The sequence below is a fragment of the Mobula hypostoma genome, chromosome 11 (genome assembly GCF_963921235.1).
Source record: "Mobula hypostoma chromosome 11, sMobHyp1.1, whole genome shotgun sequence".
NCBI classification, from domain to species: Eukaryota; Metazoa; Chordata; class Chondrichthyes; order Myliobatiformes; family Myliobatidae; genus Mobula; species Mobula hypostoma.
Genome location: NC_086107.1, coordinates 72,697,853 through 72,719,393, shown reverse-complemented (window position 1 = coordinate 72,719,393; position 21,541 = coordinate 72,697,853). Strand labels below are relative to the sequence as shown.

At 51.6% G+C, this 21,541-nt stretch overlaps 1 protein-coding gene across 2 annotated transcripts in view; it reads left to right on the top strand.

Moving 5' to 3' along the window:
• Nucleotides 1-21,541, top strand: part of cd82b (CD82 molecule b) — a 138,652-nt gene that overhangs the window by 72,805 nt on the left and 44,306 nt on the right. For both annotated transcript variants that reach the window (XM_063062251.1, XM_063062252.1), the window contains exons 3-8: nt 1,393-1,472; nt 12,954-13,026; nt 13,793-13,917; nt 14,494-14,568; nt 20,059-20,166; nt 20,851-21,006. In XM_063062251.1, coding sequence (XP_062918321.1) covers nt 1,410-1,472; nt 12,954-13,026; nt 13,793-13,917; nt 14,494-14,568; nt 20,059-20,166; nt 20,851-21,006 — 600 coding nt within the window. In that variant the 5' untranslated portion in view covers nt 1,393-1,409. The remainder of the gene's footprint in view (nt 1-1,392; nt 1,473-12,953; nt 13,027-13,792; nt 13,918-14,493; nt 14,569-20,058; nt 20,167-20,850; nt 21,007-21,541) is intronic.

Here is a 21,541-nt window from a genome sequence, read left to right as displayed (position 1 = left end):
TCCCGAGAGCCAACCCCAGCTTCTCCCCTTCACCACACACTGAGTGGTCTGCAGATTGCTGCTAGCAGTGTGTGGGTGTGAGGAGGGAGGGGTTAATCCTGTGGTTGTGGTGACTCCTGGTCTTGTGTGGGCATGAAGGGGAAGCCAGCGAATGTTCCGTCACACCTTGTGCAATCGGCCGGGTTTTCCTGACTGGCTTAGGTAATCCCATCCGGACTTTGCTGCCTGAAACACCTTGTTACCTGAGGGACACAGGAGGTGTGAACGGAACATTGCTCAAGATCTTCAGCAACCGTAGAGTCTCAGGGAGTGTGGCTGTCTCATTAACCTTTGACTGCTTTCTCAGTCGCTAGCGTTCACAGCATGAGCAGAACAACAAGGTTCCTGCTCTCAGCTGGGGCAGGATGAGCCTGCAGGTACGCGGGTAGATGGCCTGTTCCCAGGGGAAGCAGAGTTGCTATGGTACGGTGTGAGAAGATTCCCCTGGGACGGAGAGTGATTTAACAACATGGGCTGTGGGACCAGCACCTCATAGCGGAGAACTCTCCGAGTTCCCGTGCGTGATGCCTTGGCTCTACTCAAAGCCTGGGGCCATTCTCTGTCCACGTGGGACACCAGTGGTCTGGTCACATGTTCTGGGCAAGGAGGGGCTGAGGGTTAGGCTCAGGATAGGGGAGGGAGTGGGGAGGGGTGGTTTAGAGAGCCGTGGAGGAAAGGGTTTAGTCAGGGACAAGCCAGAGGTGGGGGATGAGGGGCAGGGGAGGGGGGGAAGAGAGGGCGAGCTGGAAGTGTTGGGAATACTGGTGGGAGTGGAGGAGGGAGGAGGTTGGGGAGGGAGATGGTAGGGGGGAGATTGAGGAATTAAGACTAAGGGACGGGGCTCTTGGGGGTCAGGAAGGGGGTAAGGCAATGGGGAGGGAAGGTCGAGGAGTAGGAAGGGAGGGGTTGGGGGTAGAAGAATCAGGATTATTTTGTGTAGGGAGCTAGATGGTGTGTGTATGTGTGTGTGTGTGTGTGTGTGTGTGTGTGTGTGTGTGTGCGCGCGCGCGCGCGCGTTGGTGTGAATGTGTATTTGGGTAGGGGGTGATTGTGTGTGTATGAGTGGGTGGGGGTTGTGTGTGAATGGGGGTGTGTGTGAGAGTGTGTGTGTGTGTTTCTGTGGGGATGTGTGTGTCTGTGTGTGATCTGCAGACCCCTATGTCCCTGAGCTTACATCTGTCCACAGGACAAGACTTGCCCAATGCACAGGTCAATGAACTAGTTGCCAGCGACTTGTCGCGAGGACAGAGTCCAACTGCCCAATGCGGAACTGGCCATTGACACGTACTGCAAACCGAAAATCTCAGCAGCAAAGTTACCCTGAAGTAACTTCCTTTACTTCTGTTTCCACAGACCGCAGGCTGTAAAACATGGGGAAAGGTTGCATTAAAGCCACCAAATATTTCCTTTTCCTCTTCAACCTCCTCTTCTTTGTGAGTACATTTTCTTTATGTTTTTGAGGCATTGTTTATTTGTATGAAATAGATTGGAGTGATTTAGTACAGGTATGTGCCTTTCATTCCATGTAACAGATCCCACCTGCCTGCATGTGGTCCATATACAGTACTGTCACCCCTGACTCTTTCTGAGTCTGTCTCAGAGACTGTTAAACTTTGCTGTCATGTCTGTTTCCACCACTTGCCCCAACAGTGTGTTTCAGGCACTGGACGCTTTCTGTGTGACAAAATATCTTTAAACCTGAAACTTTCCCCCTCTCAATTTGACATTTCCTCCCTGGGAGATGGGGTCTGACTGTCAACCCTGTCTACACCCTCGTAGTTTTAAGTGCCAGCTCTCTCCTCAGCCTCCAAAGAAAGCAATCCACACTTTACATAGAACATAGAACATAGAATAGTACAGCACAGTACAGGCCCTTCGGCCCACAATGTTGTGCCAACCTTTAAACCCTGCCTCCCATATAACCCCCCACCTTAAATTCCTCCATATACCTGCCTAGTAGTCTCTTAAACTTCACTAGTGTATCTGCCTCCACCACTGACTCAGGCAGTGCATTCCACGCACCAACCACTCTCTGAGTAAAAAACTTTCCTCTAATATCCCCCTTGAACTTCCCACCCCTTACCTTAAAGCCACATCCTCTTGTATTAAGCAGTGGTGCCCTGGGGAAGAGGCACTGGCTATCCGCTCTATCTATTCCTCTTATTATCTTGTACACCTCTATCATGTCTCCTCTCATCCTCCTTCTCTCCAAGGAGTAAAGCCCTAGCTCCCTTAATCTCTGATCATAATCCATACTCTCTAAACCAGGCAGCATCCTGGTAAATCTCCTCTGTACCCTTTCCAATGCTTCCACATCCTTCCTATGGTGAGGTGACCAGAACTGGACACAGTACTCCAAGTGTGGCCTAACCAGAGTTTTATAGAGCTGCATCATCACGTCACGACTCTTAAACTCTATCCCTTGACTTATGAAAGCTAACACCCCATAAGCTTTCTTAATTAGCCTATCTAACTGTGAGGCAACTTTCAGGGATCTGTGGACATGTACCCCCAGATCCCTCTGCTCCTCCACACTACCAAGTATCCTGCCATTTACTTTGTACTCTGCCTTGGAGTTTGTCCTTCCAAAGTGTAACACCTCACACTTCTCTGGGTTGAACTCCATCTGCCACTTCTTAGCCCACTTCTGTATCCTATCAATGACTCTCTGCAATCTTTGACAATCCTCTACACTATCTACAACACCACCAACCTTTGTGTCATCTGCAAACTTGCCAACCCACCCTTCTACCCCGACATCCAGGTCGTTAATAAAAATCATGAAAAGTAGAGGTCCCAGAACCGATCCTTGAGGGACACCACTAGTCACAACCCTCCAATCCGAATGTGCTCCCTCCACCACCACCCTCTGCCTTCTGCAGGCAAGCCAATTCTGAATCCACCCGGACAAACTTCTCTGGATCCCATGCCTTCTGACTTTCTGAATAAGCCTACTGTGTGGAACCTTGTCAAATGCCTTACTAAAATCCATATAGATCACATCCACTGCACTACCCTCATCTATATGCCTGGTCACCTCCTCAAAGAACTCTATCAGGCTTGTCAGACACGATCTTCCCTTCACAAAGCCATGCTGACTTTCCCCAATCAGACCATGATTCTCTAAATGCCCATAGACCCTATCTCTAAGAATCTTTTCCAACAGCTTTCCCACCACAGATGTAAGGCTCACTGGTTTATAATTACCTGGACTATTCTTACTACCTTTTTTGAACAAGGGGACAACATTCAGGTACCATTCCCATGGACAACGAGGACATAAAGAGCCTAGCCAGAGACTCAACAATCTCTTCCCTCGCCTTGTGGAGCAGCCTGGGGAATAATCCGTCAGGCCCTGGGGACTTATCCGTCCTAATGTATTTTAGCAACTCCAACACCTCCTCTCCCTTAATATCAACATGCTCCAGAACATCAACCTCACTCATATTGTCCTCACCGTTATCAAGTTCCCTCTTATATGTGAATACTGAAGAGAAGTATTCATTGAGGACCTCACTCACTTCCCAGCCTCCAGGCACATCTTCCCACCTTTATCTCTAATTGGTCCCACCTTCACTCCTGTCATCCTTTTGTTCGTCACATAATTGAAGAATGCCTTGGGGTTTTCCTTTACCCTACTCACCAAGGCCTTCTCATGCCCCCTTCTTGCTCTTCTCAGCCCCTTCTTAAGCTCCTTTCTTGCTACCCTATATCCCTCAATAGACCCATCTGATCTTTGCTTTCTAAACCTCATGTATGCTGCCTTCTTCCACCTGACAAGATTTTCCACCTCACTTGTCACCCATGGTTCCTTCACCCTACCATTCTTTATCTTCCTCACTGGGACAAATTTATCCCTAACATCCTGCAAGAGACCCCTAAACATCGACCACATGTCCACAGTACATTGCCCTGCAAAAACATCATCCCAATTCACACCTGCAAGTTCTAGCCTTATAGCCTAATAATTTGCCTTTCCCCAATGAAAAATTTTCCTGTCCTCTCTGATTCTATCCTTTTCCATAATAATGCTAAAGGCCAGGGAGTGGTGGTCACTGTCCCCCAGATGCTCACCCATTGAGAGATCTGTGACCTGACCCGGTTCGTTACCTAATACTAGATCTAGTATGGCATTCCCCCTGGTCGACCTGTCAACATACTGTGACAGGAATCCGTCCTGGACACACTTAACAAACTCTGCCCCGTCTAAACCATTGGAACTAATCAGGTGCCAATGAATATTGGGGAAGTTGAAGTCACCCATGATAGCAACCCTGTTATTTTTGCACCTTTCCAAAATCTGCCTCCTAATCTGCTCCTCGGTATCTCTGCTGCTATCAGGGGGCCTATAGAATAGAAACATAGAAACATAGAAAATAGGAGCAGGAGTTGGCCATTCGGCCCTTCGAGCCTGCACCGCCATTCAGTATGATCATGGCTGATCATCCAACTCAGAACCCTGCACCTGCCTTCTCTCCATACCCCCTGATCCCTTTAGCCACAAGGGCCATATTTAACTCCCTCTTAAATATAGCCAATGAACTGGCCTCAGCTGTTTCCTGTGGCAGAGAATTCCACAGATTCACCACTCTCTGTGTGAAGAAGTTTTTCCTCATCTCGGTCCTAAAAGGCTTCCCCTTTATCCTCAAACTGTGACCCCTCGTTCTGGAGTTCCCCAACATCGGGAACAATCTTCCTGCATCTAGCCTGTCCAATCCCTTTAGGATTTTATACATTTCAATAAGATCCCCCCTCAATCTTCTAAATTCCAAAGAGTATAAGCCCAGTCGATCCAGTCTTTCATCATATGAAAGTCCGGCCATCCCAGGAATCAATCTGGTGAACCTTCTTTGTACTCCCTCTATGGCAAGAATGTCTTTCCTCAGATTAGGGGACCAAAACTGCACACAATACTCCAGGTGTGGTCTCACCAAGGCCTTGTACAACTGAAGTGGTACCTCCCTGCTCCTGTACTCGAATCCTCTTGCTATGAATGCCAGCATACCATTCGCCTTTTTCACCACCTGCTGTACCTGCATGCCCACTTTCAATGACACCCAGGTCTAGTTGCACCTCCCCTTTTCCTAATCGGCCACCATTCTGTTTTCCTGTTTTTGCCACTAAAGTGGATAACCTCACATTTATCCACATTAAATTGCATCTGCCATGAATTTGCCCACTCACCTGACCTATCCAAGTCACCCTGCATCCTCTTAGCATCCTCCTCACAGCTAACACTGCCGCCCAGCTTCATGTCATCCGCAAACTTGGAGATGCTGCATTTAATTCCCTCGTCCAAGTCATTAATATATATTGTAAACAACTGGGGTCCCAGCACTGAGCCTTGCGGTACCCCACTAGTCACTGCCTGCCATTCTGAAAAGGTCCCGTTTATTCCCACTCTTTGCTTCCTGTCTGCCAACCAATTCTCCACCCACACCAATACCTTACCCCCAATACCGTGTGCTTTAAGTCTGCACACTAATCTCCTGTGTGGGACCTTGTCAAAAGCCTTTTGAAAATCCAAATATACCACATCCACTGGTTCTCCACTATCCACTCCACTAGTTACATCCTCAAAAAATTCTATGAGATTCGTCAGACATGATTTTCCTTTCACAAATCCATGCTGACTTTGTCCGATAATTTCACCGCTTTCCAAATGTGCTGTTATCACATCTTTGATAACTGACTCTAGCATTTTCCCCACCACCGATGTTAGGCTAACCGGTCTATAATTCCCCGGTTTATCTCTCCCTCCTTTTTTAAAAAGCGGGGTTACATTAGCCACCCTCCGATCCTCAGGAACTAGTCCAGGATCTAAAGAGTTCTGAAAAATTATCACTAATGCATCCACTATTTCTTGGGCTACTTCCTTAAGCACTCTGGGATGCAGACCATCTGGCCCTGGGGATTTATCTGCCTTTAATCCCTTCAATTTACCTAACACCACTTCCCTACTAACATGTATTTCCCTCAGTTTCTCCATCTCACTAGACCCTCGGTCCCCTACTATTTCCGGAAGATTATTTATGTCCTTAGTGAAGACAGAACCAAGGTAGTTATTCAATTGGTCTGCCATGTCCTTGTTCCCCATAATCAATTCACCTGTTTCTGTCTGTAGGGGACCTACATTTGTCTTAACCAATCTTTTTCTTTTCACATACCTATAAAAGCTTTTATAGTCAGTTTTTATGTTCCCTGCCAGTTTTCTCTCAATAATCTTTTTTCCCTTTCCTAATTAAGCCCTTTGTCCTCCTCTGCTGGACTCTGAATTTCTCCCAGTCCTCAGGTGAGCTGCTTTTTCTGACTAATTTGTATGTTTCTTCTTTGGAATTGATACTATCCCTAATTTCCCTTGTCAGCTATGGATGCACTACCTTCCCTGATTTATTCTTTTGCCAAACTGGGATGAACAATTGTTGTAGTTCATTCATGCGATCTTTAAATGCTTGCCATTGCATATCCACCATCAAATACTCCCAATAGAGTATCTGCTCCCTTCCTGTTCCTGACTTCCACCCATACTGACTCAAAAGAGGATCCTGCTACATTACCCACCCTTTCTGTAGCTGTAATAGTATCCCTGACCAGTAATGCCACCCCTCCTCCCCTTTTACCCCATCTCTATCCCTTTTAAAGCACTGAAATCCAGGAATATTGAGAATCCATTCCTGCCCTGGTGCCAGCCAAGTCTCTGTAATGGCCACTACATCATAATTCAATGTATGTATCCAAGCTCTCAGTTCATCACCTTTGTTCCTGATGCTTCTTGCATTGAAGTACACACACTTTAGCCCTCCTACCTTACTGTCTTTACACCGTTTATTCTGCTTCTCTTTCCTCAAAGCCTCTCTGTATGTTAGATCTGGCTTTACTCCATGCACTTCTTCCACTGCTCTATCGCTCTGGGTCCCATCCCCCTTTCCAGCCTTTCTTTCTAGCTAATACCCACCCACCGTTCCAGGCAACCTGCCGGTGAGTCTCTCCAAAACTTCAGACTGTTGCAGCTGCCAGAGCAGTGGCAGAGCTGGTTAAGCCACTGGCTCACGGATCCATGGTCCTGGGTTCAATGCTGACCTCAAGTGCTGGGTGTAGAGGGTGCACGTCCTCGTGACCAGTGTGGGCGCTCCATATCTCAGAGATGTGCCGGTGCGGGTAGGCTGGTTGGCCTCTGTGAATTTTCCGGAGCGGTAAAATCTTTGGGACGGGTGGGGGGGGTGGTGGTTGTTGATGGGAATGTGGGGAGAATAAAGTGGGATTACTGCAGGATTAGTGTAAATGGGTGGTTGATAGCCAGAAAGGACTCGATGGGCTGAAGAGTCTTTATTTGTCCTGTATCTGTCTCTGTCTATGATGTTATGACTTATATTTGACCATTTTTAACAATCATTAAAGCAGCTGGTGGCCTTTGGCCGCAGCCGCAGAGGAGTCGTGTGGCTGTTGCTGGCTAGACATGTCTATGCGTATATGCTACCCAAACCTGTCCTAGTGGCTCTACTGGTGAGCTCCAGATTCAGCTACCTCTCAGTCATCAGGGTCAGGAAATCTGCACCTTTTAAGGAGATGAATGCACCTGGAGTGGTTGGGGAGGGTGCAGGGAGGTAGGGTCCTCATGAGTCACTTCAACTCCACTTCGAGCAGGGTGGTCACCCTGTGTCCCATCTTTCCACTCCATGATTACACAAGTTCCGGAACTCAATCCAGGCTGCCTGCTTCACCTCGCTGTGAATCAGGGTGGTGTGCAGATATGTGTTGTAAATGTGTCCCGCACTTCTGATAGGGGCACAAAGTACATGGGCAGGTTGCTCAGGAGATCGACTGATGGGCTTTCACCTGGGCCTAGGCAAGGTGGACATGGTTTTGCTGGCGGATGTTGGAGTGCTGTGCCCGTGCAGACTACTTTTCCTGCTTCTGGGGTTACATATGTGTCTGGGTGTCCTTGGAAAGGGGGCATGTGGCCAGTGCGGGAGTCTTGACAATGATGGGCCCCACGGGGAATTGATGCTCTGTAGATGATAATAGCCATATTTTATTTTGCAATTGTAAACCACTCATCATTTTGTCTGTTTTGCCAGTGAAAAACTTTGTAGTTTTGTATAAAAAATACAGTTCAACAGCAGGTACTGGGGTCTGGACAGGGGACAGTCAGTTGTGGAACAGCTACTGGGGTCTGGACAGGAGACAGTCAGTTGTAGAGCAGGTACAGGAGTCTGCACAGGGGACAGTCAGTTGTAGAGCAGGTACAGGAGTCTGGACAGGGGACAGTCAGTTGTAGAGCAGGTACAGGAGTCTGGACAGGGGAAAGTCAGTTGTAGAGCAGGTACAGGAGTCTGGACAGGGGACAGTCAGTTGTAGAGCAGGTACAGGAGTCTGCACAGGGGACAGTCAGTTGCAGAGCAGGTACAGGAGTCTGGACAGGGGACAGTCAGTTGTAGAGCAGGTACAGGAGTCTGGACAGGGGACAGTCAGTTGTAGAGCAGGTACAGGAGTCTGCACAGGGGACAGTCAGTTGTAGAGCAGGTACAGGAGTCTGCACAGGGGACAGTCAGTTGTAGAGCAGGTACAGGAGTCTGGACAGGGGACAGTCAGTTGCAGAGCAGGTACTAGGGTCTGCACAGGGGACAGTCAGTTGTAGAGCAGGTACAGGAGTCTGGACAGGGGACAGTCAGTTGTAGAGCAGGTACAGGAGTCTGGACAGGGGACAGTCAGTTGTAGAGCAGGTACTGGGGTCTGGACAGGGGACAGTCAGTTGTAGAGCAGGTACAGGAGTCTGCACAGGGGACAGTCAGTTGTAGAGCAGGTACAGGAGTCTGCACAGGGGACAGTCAGTTGTAGAGCAGGTACAGGAGTCTGCACAGGGGACAGTCAGTTGTAGAGCAGGTACAGGAGTCTGGACAGGGGACAGTCAGTTGCAGAGCAGGTACTGGGGTCTGGACAGGGGACAGTCAGTTGTAGAGCAGGTACAGGAGTCTGGACAGGGGACAGTCAGTTGTAGAGCAGGTACAGGAGTCTGGACAGGGGACAGTCAGTTGTAGAGCAGGTACAGGAGTCTGCACAGGGGACAGTCAGTTGCAGAGCAGGTACTGGGGTCTGCACAGGGGACAGTCAGTTGTAGAGCAGGTACAGGAGTCTGGACAGGGGACAGTCAGTTGTAGAGCAGGTACAGGAGTCTGGACAGGGGACAGTCAGTTGTAGAGCAGGTACTGGGGTCTGGACAGGGGACAGTCAGTTGTAGAGCAGGTACAGGAGTCTGCACAGGGGACAGTCAGTTGTAGAGCAGGTACAGGAGTCTGCACAGGGGACAGTCAGTTGTAGAGCAGGTACAGGAGTCTGCACAGGGGACAGTCAGTTGTAGAGCAGGTACAGGAGTCTGCACAGGGGACAGTCAGTTGTAGAGCAGGTACAGGAGTCTGGACAGGGAACAGTCAGTTGTAGAGCAGGTACAGGAGTCTGGACAGGGGACAGTCAGTTGTAGAGCAGGTCCAGGAGTCTGGACAGGGGACAGTCAGTTGTAGAGCAGGTACAGGAGTCTGGACAGGGGACAGTCAGTTGTAGAGCAGGTACTGGAGTCTGGACAGGGGACAGTCAGTTGTAGAGCAGGTACTGGGGTCTGCACAGGGGACAGTCAGTTGTAGAGCAGGTACAGGAGTCTGGACAGGGGACAGTCAGTTGTAGAGCAGGTACAGGAGTCTGCACAGGGGACAGTCAGTTGTAGAGCAGGTACAGGAGTCTGGACAGGGGACAGTCAGTTGTAGAGCAGGTACAGGAGTCTGGACAGGGGACAGTCAGTTGTAGAGCAGGTACAGGAGTCTGCACAGGGGACAGTCAGTTGTAGAGCAGGTACTGGGGTCTGGACAGGGGACAGTCAGTTGTAGAGCAGGTACAGGAGTCTGGACAGGGGACAGTCAGTTGTAGAGCAGGTACAGGAGTCTGCACAGGGGACAGTCAGTTGTAGAGCAGGTACAGGAGTCTGGACAGGGGACAGTCAGTTGTAGAGCAGGTACAGGAGTCTGGACAGGGGACAGTCAGTTGTAGAGCAGGTACAGGAGTCTGGACAGGGGACAATCAGTTGTAGAGCAGGTACAGGAGTCTGGACAGGGGACAGTCAGTTGTAGAGCAGGTACAGGAGTCTGCACAGGGGACAGTCAGTTGACTTCCACTGCATGGTTGACTGTTTTGAGCCTTAGGATGTTTATTCACTTGTTGGGTGTGATTTTGTGGTGCACTCAAGCCAAATCTGTGCTGGAGGGTGCCTAGTTTACGGGAGCATGAGTGATTGGGCTAATGTAGTGATGAGATCATCTCTGGTTGGGATCTTCAGGTGGGATGGGAGGAAGGGTAGATCCAGTTTGTATCAGCACTTTTCTGGTGATCAAACGGCCTACGCACCCGAAACATGTACTGACAATTCCCCCTCCCTCCCCTCTTCCCCCCTCCCCAGGGGGAGGAGACTGCTCACCCAGCCTTGAGCCATGGCTATGGAATCGAATCTTGGGATGGACTACCTATCTCCCTCATTCTCCACACACAGACCCAAACCCCTTCCTATCCCCTCCCCTCCCCTCCTCCTGTGTCTGCTGCTCATGTCTTGCTTATGCTCCTCTGAGCTGCCGTTCCAACAACCAAAGGCCAGTCCTCGCAAAGTGTGTCAGATGTCGAAGGAACTGCACTGCCCAACTCTTCCGTTTCGCACAAACCACAGCCACTTCCTGAGAACTCTCAGTCCAAACTCTGTTTCCTCGCCACACTGCCCCCCCCCGTCCCCCAAGCCCAAGCTTTTGAGAAACCTCTGCTCCTCACTGGATCACAGGAATCAGGGGGGTCCTGGAGGGACGTCGGGAAATAACGTCTCCATCAGGCAGCAATATATTCTGCTGCCGACAAAGAGAAGGACTCCTCGAGGCAGTGGGAAACTCAGCTGTATTCTGACCCACCGAGAGCCCCATCCACAGCTTCTGTCAGCTGCTGTACTCAATACACTGACTGTTAGAACCTTCTCTGTCACCCTGGCTGACAGGATAGGTAAGAAGTGAAACCACCCAGTACTGTTTCTCCAGTCTGGCTGAGTACCTTGACACCCTTACAGTGAAATATCTGACTTTATCAGGCTTTTGACTGGGCTTTACAGACAAACCTAGATCAGCTGGGAAAGTGGGCCAAGGGACTGCAAATGCAGTTTAATTCATAGAAGTGTTAGGTGTTGCATTTTGGGAAGTCAAGTCAAAGGTAGGCTGTTCACAATGAACGGTTGGGTCCTGGGAAGAGTTTGTAGAACAGTGGGACCTAAATGTACATTGCTCCCTGAAAGTGGCACCACAAGTAGAGTTGTATAAGAAGGCTTTCATCAGTTGGGGAACTGAGAATAGAGCGGGGATGTTTTGTAGCAGTTGTTGGTGAGAGGTGAGGCCGCCTTTTGAATATTGTTTTCAGCTTTGGAAAGATGCCATTGAGCTGGAAAGACCTGACGAAGGGTCTCGGCCTGAAACGTCGACTGCACCTCTTCCTAGAGATGCTGCCTGGCCTGCTGCGTTCACCAGCAACTTTGATGTGTGTTGCTTGAATTTCCAGCATCTGCAGAATTCCTGTTGTTTGAGCTGGAAAGAGTGTAGTGGAGATTAACTAGGGTGTTGCCGGACTGGGTTATTGGGAAAGACTGGGCGGGTTCAGACCGTTTTCAGTGGAGTGGAGGAGAATGATGGATGGGTGGACGGCACAATCATAGGCATGAATAGATAAAATACGTCTAGCCCTTTACCTGGAACTGGAGAATGAAGAACTAGAAGGCACAGGTTTAAGGTGAGAGGGGAGAGATTTAATAGGAACCTGAGGGGCAACTTTTACGCCCAGAGGATGATCCATTAATGGAACGAGGAGCCAGAGGAAGTGGTACGCTACAACATTTAAAAGGTACTTTGACAGGTAGATGGATACAAGAGGTTTTGAAGTATATGGGTTAAGTACAGGCAAATAGAACTGGCTTAGATGGACAATTTGGTGTGGTATGTACCAGCAGGATTGAAGGCCCTGTTGTATAATGCTGTTGAGTCCCTGGAATTCCACATATTTCCCAGGGAACCCTGGCCCATCAGAAGGAAGTGCCTCTTGCACTGCATCTCATTGCAGACACCTGGAGACAATCTGAAACGGTGGCTGTGGGGTCACTCAGAGGACTGGGGAGGGCTGTATCCCATCTCCTGCTGCTAGACTAAACCCTTCAGTCCCAGCTAGTCCCATCACTGAGGCCAGATCCCGGGACAGCCCATAGACAGAGGCCCAGTGAGTGGAAGATCCCGTTATTGGTGACACAGGCGGCGAAAGCTCTCCTACAACACACTCATTCAGCTGGAGGAGCTCTGCAGGTCAGGCAGCATCCATGGAGGGCAAGAAACACGTATGCTTTGGGCTGGGACCCTGGAAACGAAGGGAGCCAGAAAGAAGCCAGAATAAGATTCTTGGGGTGTCTTCTCAGCCTTAACATCATGACACTGGAGTCTCCTCTCTCATAAGATTGGAGCTTCCCTGGAGTAATGGAAACATCAATGCCCTCTGTGGAAGAAAAGTCAAACAAGGGTCCACACGTTATCACATCTCCAAATTTCCACCGTCTGGAATTTATTGATTTTCACCATGGGCAAGTGTTGTTAATATCCAATAGTTTTAACCTCCCCACTTCTCCACAGCGATACAGGGACCCCTCACACACACATCACAGAGACAAAGGAACCCTCATACCCTCCACAGACATAGAGAGACCCCTGTAAACTCCTTGTCTACCTTTCTCAAGGGTCAGACCATGGCTCCAACCTCTGACTCACTCTGCCTTTGGGGACATGTTTGCTAACAGCTTGGCCTTCATACAGTGTCGGGCCCCAGCGTGAGGCAGCTAACAGCGATTTCACTTGTTTGGACAGATTCTGGGTGCAGTGATCCTGGGCTTTGGGTTGTGGATCCTCCTCGACAACACCAGCTTCATCGCTGTCCTGCGTGAGTATCTGTGCATCAGCCTCCCAGTCCCATAGGGAGCAGGTCTTGGGGTAGTGGTGGTTGGGGGATTCATGGCAGGGCTGGACAGTATTGTCCTCATGTGCAATCTGAAAGGATTTGGGATGGGGAGGGGTTGTCAGTGAAGGGAGGTCTGATTTCACTGAAATGGACCGTCACCATTTCTCGATGTGTGTGTGTTGTGTCAAAGACAATGGCACTTGGAGGGGATTCAGGCACTTTGGAGGTGTTAGAGTGGGTCTAGTTGGGGGAGCAGGATTCAGATGGAAGCGGGGAGAGTAGAGTGGGAGAAAGATAGAGTGAGGTTCACTGGGTAGGCATATTGTGGTGAGTTGGGGAGGAGCGATGGAGGGGGAGGAGGGATGGGGTGTATCATGGGGGGAGGGGTGGATGTATTATGGGGAAGGAGTGAGGTGTATCATGGGGGGGTGGGGTGTATCCTGGGATGGAGGATGGGTGGATTGTGGGGGAGGCATTGGGTGTATTATGGAGGAGGGGTGGAGTAGATCATGGAGGAGAGGTATGTTGGTGGAGACAGTGGGACCCCTGACGGACATTGTGAGTGGTGGGTGGGTGGGGGTTGGCAGAGACTTGGCTTAGGGCAGGAGTGACAGACATGAAGATGGGTGGGGTTAGGTATGAGGCCACTCACTTCCTTGGGCCAGAGGTCAGGGGTCAAGCCATGGCCTACTCCTTGCCCCCAGCAACAGAGAGCCTGCAGCTAAAGAGCCTCCATTTCTCTGGGCAGAGTCGTCGTTGTCGGCACTGAGGGTCGGATCCTACATCCTCCTGGGAGTCGGCTCAGTCACCATGCTGATGGGCTTCCTCGGATGCCTGGGAGCAGTCAACGAGGTCAAGTGCCTCCTGGGGCTGGTGAGTGCCACTGGGGTGCGGGATCTGGACTGTTCCCTTCCACACGACGTCTTTTTAAAGGGCGGGGGTTGTCCTGGAGAGCCAGATTAAACCGGGACTGCTGAAGCAGATATACCAGGATCAATGGATCAATGGCCTGATCTTCTTCCCTCAGTGGTTCAGGAGGCAGGAGACACGGACACCTATGGGTCTGGGGGTGGGGGAAGTGGGAGTGTGTCTGACTGTCTGACTGTGGTGGCGTGCTTACTGTGTGGGATGGAAAGTACAAGGTCCTCCCATTGGGACCTCTGTGTTTGTCCTCCCATGTATGACTTGCCCACCCCCTCCTCACTGCAGACCCAGCTCCTGGCACCTCGCTGGCCAAAGGCACCGACCCTTTTCCGTATGGAATCATTCCGCTCTTGGGAAGGCGGTGTGAAGGAGACGAAAGTCCCTCTGCGGTGCGTGTTTCACTGGCTGGGAGATGGTCGCGAAGCCCCGGGTCCGTCACAAGAGGAGCACCTCCCTTCTACCGGACCCTGACAGCAACGTGACACCACTTCCCCAGGGCTCAGGGCTGCTTCTCTTGTTTTGCAGTATTTCACGTGCTTGCTGCTGATCCTGATCGCCCAGGTCACAGCCGGAGTCCTGATCTACCTCCAGAGAGACGCGGTGAGTCGCTTCAGAGGTGTGGACTCAGCAACCCAGGGCTGGGGGCACGACACCACGTGGATGGGAAGCTGGGCTGGACCGATAGTGTGTGCACAAGTGTGTGTGTGTGTGTGTGTGTGTGTGAGAATGGTATGTGTGTGCATTGGTAGGTGTGTAGGTGTAGGAATGGTATGTATGCATTGGTAGGTGTGTGTGTGTGTGTGAGTGAGAGAGAGGGGGTTGGTCATCAGCCAGCACTTGAATGGTGTGCTCCCAAGCTCAGTTCCAGACGAGAACCAGCCTCACCCATGGTGTGACCTGGGCAGACATGGTGTGACCCATGGTGTGACCTGGGCAGACATGGTGTGACCCATGGTGTGACCTGGGCAGATATGGTGTGGCCCATGGTGTGACCTGGGCAGACATGGTGTGACCCATGGTGTGACCTGGGCAGACATGGTGTGACCCATGGTGTGACCCATGGTGTGACCTGGGCAGACATGGTGTGACCCATGGTGTGACCTGGGCAGATATGGTGTGGCCCATGGTGTGACCTGGGCAGACATGGTGTGACCCATGGTGTGACCTGGGCAGACATGGTGTGGCCCATGGTGTGACCCATGGTGTGACCTGGGCAGACATGGTGTGACCCATGGTGTGACCTGGGCAGACATGGTGTGGCCCTGGTGTGACCTGGGCAGACATGGTGTGGCCCATGGTGTGACCTGGGCAGACATGGTGTGACCCATGGTGTGACCTGGGCAGACATGGTGTGACCCATGGTGTGGCCCATGGTGTGTCCTGGGCAGACATGGTGTGGCCCATGGTGTGACCTGGGCAGACATGGTGTGACCTGGGCAGACATGGTGTGGCCCTGGTGTGACCTGGGCAGACATGGTGTGGCCCATGGTGTGGCCCATGGTGTGACCCATGGTGTGGCCCATGGTGTGGCCCATGGTGTGGCCCTGGTGTGACCTGGGCAGACATGGTGTGGCCCATGGTGTGGCCCATGGTGTGGCCCATGGTGTGGCCCTGGTGTGACCTGGGCAGACATGGTGTGGCCCATGGTGTGGCCCATGGTGTGGCCCTGGTGTGACCTGGGCAGACATGGTGTGGCCCATGGTGTGGCCCATGGTGTGACCTGGGCAGACATGGTGTGACCCATGGTGTGACCTGGGCGGACATCCCACAGATTGTTAATGACCAGTCCAGCTGCTGGAGGGGTTGGGAGGCTGGAAGCAAGCTAACAGGGCCCTCGGGATGATCATGCCCTCACACTCACCCTCACCCTCACTTTGTCCCCTCGCCTTCAAACTGCCCTTCCCGCACTTCCAACTCTGTGTGAAGGTGGCCCGACCCACAGACAACACATGATGGCACAGCGGTGATGTGGAAAGTTAGTGACAGGGCCAGTGCTCCAGGCCGCTGAACTACCACTGCAGAGGGGTGGTTCAAATCCCACCTCCCCATCTGTGCAGCTGAAATTCCGTTAATAATCTGCAATGAGTAAAGGATTAGTCAGTGGTAACCATGTCATGCAAACCTGCCAAATTGTTATACAGAGCCTTCTGGCTTCGGGGATGAAATCTCCCAACTGCTCCAAAGGGGCTGACTGAAATATCCTGTAAAAAGTCACAACAGGTGCAGTTCGGAAGAGACGAGAAGAGCTGATCAAAAACCCACAGACCCCAGAAAGCTGAAGCAAGAACTGGGAAAAGCTCAGCAGGTCTGGCAGTGTCAGTGACCCTTCATCAGAAACTGCTCTGAACGGGAAACATTAACGGGCTCCCTCTCCAGCAGAGGCTGCCTGGTCCACTGATCGATTCTGGCATTTGTGTTTTCATTAGCAATAAGCTCTGCCTGAGGCCAGTCCGGCTCAATCCCAAAAACCAAACAATTCTTACTCACATCCATCATCTTCACCTTGGATACGTGGACTGAACCTTGCAGAATGACCTGGAATTGTTTAATTTTCTGAAGCTGGGGCCCATCAGCCTGCAGAAGCTGGGCTGGGAGCTGTGCGGGAGACGGGCCAGCAGCTTGGATGCCTTCCCCGGGAGCAGGAGCTGGAGCCAAGGCTGCATTCTAAGCAGACCTGGTCTCAGGCAGTTCACTGGAACAGATCCGTGTGTTTCCAACAGCTTTTTCCCATCTGTTCAACTTGAACAAGATCCCAGTGTGAGGAATGCAGGCCCTATCTTCCTGTGTACTGTTATGTCTCCTGCTCTACAGCAGGATGTTTTATGTAGGGCTTCAGTGTCCCCGAGTTCATCTGTAGTGAATAGTGTTGGCACCATTCTCCGTGTGTTTCCATCCTTTCAGCGATGGGAGGTGGGGGGGGGGGCAGGGTTGGCTGGAAGAACGGGCATCTCCCTTTCTGCTGGTTGGCACCTCTCTGGGAACGCGGGCGGGTGAGTGGCCGGGTTAGTCCGGAGGTTTGGGGAGGCAGACTACCCTCTGTGTTTCCACCGCTCACCCCTCCGTCCCCGTCCCACTAGCCGGAGTTATCCTTTTGGGTGAAACAGAGAGGGAGACTGTGACCCATCTATTCATTACTCTCCCTTCCCAGCCCAACTCCTCCCTCCTCAGCACCTCCTCTTCCTCCACCCACCTCACTACACTGAAGCCCCTCCTCCTCCTCTGCTGTCTTCCTTCCAGATGCCCCCCAGGTTCTGTGCCCTCCCCTCTTTCCTCCCTCTCCTGCCCTCCTCTCATTCCTCCTTATCTCCCTCCTCCTACACAGTTTTGTCATCCCTGTTCTCTTCTTGACCCTCTTTCCCCCTCCCTCCATCTTTCCCTTTTGTCCCCTCCCTCCCCTTCTCTCCTACCCTCCTCCGTTCCCCTTACCCCTCCTCATTTCCCCTTCCCTGTCGTCTTCCCCATCCCTCATCACCCCTTCCCTCTTCCCCATCCCTCATCACCCCTTCCCTCATCACCCTTCCCTCTTCCCCTTCCCTCATCACCCTTCCCTCATCACCCTTCCCTCTTCCCCATCCCTCATCACCCCTTCCCTCATCACCCTTCCCTCTTCCCCTTCCCTCATCACCCTTCCCTCTTCCCCATCCCTCATCACCCCTTCCCTCATCACCCTTCCCTCTTCCCCTTCCCTCATCACCCGCTTCCACATCCATCACCACCCCTCCTCTCTTCCCCATAACTCATCACGCCTTCCCTCTTCCCCATACTTCATCACCCCTTCCCTCTTCCCCATCCCTCATCACGCCTTCCCTCTTCCTCATCCTTCATCACCCCTTCCCTCTTCCCCATACCTCATCACCCTTCCCTCTTCCCCATCCCTCATCACCCCTTCCCTCTTCCCCATCCCTCATCACCCCTTCCCTCTTCCCCATACTTCATCACTCCTTCCCTCTTCCCCATCCATCATCACCCCTTCCCTCTTCCCCATACCTCATCACCCCTTCCCTCTTCCCCATTCCTCATCAGCCCTTCCCTCTTCCCCATACCTCATCACCCCTTCCCTCTTCCCCATCCCTCATCACCCGTTCCCTCTTCCCCATACCTCATCACTCCTTCCCTCTTCCCCATCCATCATCACCCCTTCCCTCTTCCCCATACCTCATCACCCCTTCCCTCTTCCCCATACCTCATCACCCCTTCCCTCTTCCCCATAACTCATCACCCCTTCCCTCTTCCCCATCCCTCATCACCCCTTCCCTCTTTCCCATCCCTCATCACCCTTCCCTCTTCCCCATCCCTCATCACCCCATTTCCCTTCCCTCACCCTTCTTTCCTACCCACCCCTTTCTCCCCACTTCCTTTCTCCCTTCCCCTTCCCCCTCCTCTCTTCCTCTTCCCTCCTCACCCCTTTTCCTTCACACCATCCTCCCTTTCTTTCCCTTCTCCCTCCTCCCAGTTCTCCCCTTCTCCTTTCCCCCTCCCCTTCCTTCCTGCCTCCTTCTCCTTCCTCCCTGGCTTCCTTCTTTCTTCCTCCCCCTTCTCCCCATTTTCCCTCACCCCTCTTTCCCCCTCCTGCTCCTCTCGGAGGCTGTCCTTCTATCTCATCTCCTTCTCTCTGTTCACCCTCCCCATGCTCCTCCTACTGACTCACATTTCTCCTTTCTCCTGCTCCCAGCACAGATCCGGTGGGACGAATGGCCTCGATTTATGCTGAACAAATCGCAGAGGCCCTTCAGCCGACAAAGTCTAAGATTTGTACCTCCCTGTAATAGTCCATTTTACCTGCATTTAGAGGGTCACTTGGTATCAATATTGGTCCAGATACTTTGTGAGAGTCCCTCCTTCACCCCTCCTCAGACAGTGTCCCAACCACCCCACTGACCAACAGTCAACTTCCTCCTCCTCCTCCTCTTAAACCTCTTGTTCGAGGAGAGGAGGTTGCTCACTATTTGTCCTCACTATGTAGCGCACCTGTGGCCGGTCTCCCCCTGGCTGCCTTCTCTCTAGGCCAGGCTTCTGTTTACATTATATGTCAATGATTTGGTTGATGGAATTGATGGCTTTGTGGCCAAGTTCGTGGAAGATACAAAGATGGATGGAGGGGCAGGTAGTTTGAGGAAGCAGAGAGGCTACAGAAGGACTCAGACACAATAGGAGAATGGGCAAAATGGCAGAAGAAATATAGTGTAGGAAATGCACTTTGGGAGAAGGAATAAAACCATAGACTATTTTCTAAATGAGGAGAAAATTCAAAAATCCAAGATGCAATGGGGCATGGGAGTCCTTGTATGGGATTCATTTGCAATGTTAGCATTCATTTCATGAGGACTAGAATATAAAAGCAAGGTTGTAATGCTGTGGCTTCATCAGGCAGTGGTAATGCCTCACTTGGATACTGTGAGCAATTATGGGCCCCTTATTTAAGAAAGGATGTGCTGACATTGGAGAGGGTTCAGAGGTCGTTCATGAGAATGATTCCAGGATTGAAAGGCTTGTCATTTGAGGAGAGTTTGATGTCTCTGGACCTTTACCTTCCAGAGTTTAGAAGAACGAGAGGGGATCTCATTGAAACCTCAAATGTTGAAAGGCCTTGATAGAGTGGATGTGAAGAGGATGTATCCGTTGGCAGGAGAATCTAGGACCAGAGGGCGCAGCCTCAAATTAGAGAGACGTCCAATTTAAACAGGCAGCTGTGGAGGCCAGGCCTCTGGGTGCCTTTATGGTAGAGGTTCTTGATAAGTCAGGATGTGAAAGGAGAAGGCAGGAGAATGGGGCTGAGAGGGAAAGGATCAGCTGTGATGAAATGGCAGAACAGACTCGATGGGCCAAATTGCCTAATTCTGCTCCTGTGTCCTTCTGGTCTTCTGTCAAATCCCACTGCCTCTCCCCTCTGCTCCCATTCTACGTTGGAGGCAGTGGAAGTGAATGTTGATACTTGTTTGTGGTCCTCACAGAACATATTACCGCAGAGGAAGAGGTCTGGGCTTTGTGTCCCTCTCACTGGACACCTTACCTCTTTCACACGAGCAGTCATGTTAATTGTCTCACAGGGAGCTCGTGCTGAAACATCATCATTTTTGCCTTTCTTCCCAGCTCAAGGCAGAAATCGCCGATGTTATTCATCGGATGATTGTGAACTACAACCCACAGGACATCCAGGATAGAAGCTTTGGGGCCACCTGGGATTACATCCAGAGGGAGGTGAGTGCAGGCCGGGACTGAAGTGGTCCAGGTGACACAGTTACATCCGATGTGGTCTAACACTGGGGAAGGCACGTATGTGTACCTCTGCTGGCCTGAGCTGTGCAAGGAGCCAGACGAATGAAGGCAATTGGGAGAAAGAGAATGCTGGAGCCACTAGAGCCACAAGCCCAGTTTACCCAGAGCAGGTGAGTACTGGAGCAGGGACTGGAGGTGGGCATCCACAAACCTGGACAGAGACCACAGACACAGGAGAGTCTGCAGATGCTGGAGATCCAGAGCAACACACACAAAGCACTGGAGGGACTCAGCAGGTCAGGCAGTAATGAGCAATTCTGGCTTCTGTCTGTTCATTTCCCTCCATGGGTACTGCTCGACCTTCTGAGCATTTCGTGTGTGTTGCTTGGGACATAGAGCAGACGATGAGAAGACAGAAGAAACATTAATCCCACTCTATGCAAGTCAGTTCTGCTTGTGAAGCAGTTAACTGTGCTGGCAGGTTAATTTTTAATCCTTTCCTCACATCTCATTAAATTAACTCCTCTGATTTATAATCTCTGCCTGCCTGGTTACTGTAAACCTTCCTCCCCTCCCCCAGGGGGTGGGTGTTTAACTCTTCCCTCCCTGGGGGACGGGTGAGGATAGCTGAGGTTTCGCACTCATAGGGTCTTTCTCGTCCCCTAGCTCCAGTGCTGTGGCTGGATGGGGCACTCCAATTGGACGGAGAACCTGGTGATAAAGAACAGCTCGATGTTGCTTTACCCCTGCTCCTGTCATCAGAAGGCGAACGACACCATACCTGAGATGGGTTTCTGCGAGGGAGTGGATCCCTACGAGAAGGTGAGTGAGACGCTCTTCGCTCTGGTCCTCCCTGCTCACTCGGGGAGGGTCTCACACCCTCGGTAACCCGGGAGCCTGACCCAGTGCGCAGTGTATCGCGGCCCCTCACCCTATCCTGAGGATGGAGACCGTGCAGGCATTGGGACGGTGGGGAGGAGGGAGTGCTGGCCACTTGCGAGATAACAGGGCCCATGGTGGAGTCCAGGAAAACCAGCCACACATCTCCCTGTGGCTCAGAGTAGAAGGAGCACAGAGTCATCTCTCAGCCCTCCACCCTCCAATGCCTCCTTCCTCCATCCCAACCCTCCCCTACACCCCCCATCACTCCATGTCCCTAAACCCTCACCAGCCCAGGGACTGCCAGAACTCTCATTGCACCCTCATCCCTCTTCCACACTGACTGTCCATCACTCTCAGCCCTCAACCCTTCACCTTCCATCACAATCCACCCTCCCCAGCCTCTCTCCACCCTCAACCCTCCTTCACACACCCACCACTGGTGACCACTCTGCCTCTCTGTCTGAGCCTGGCCTGC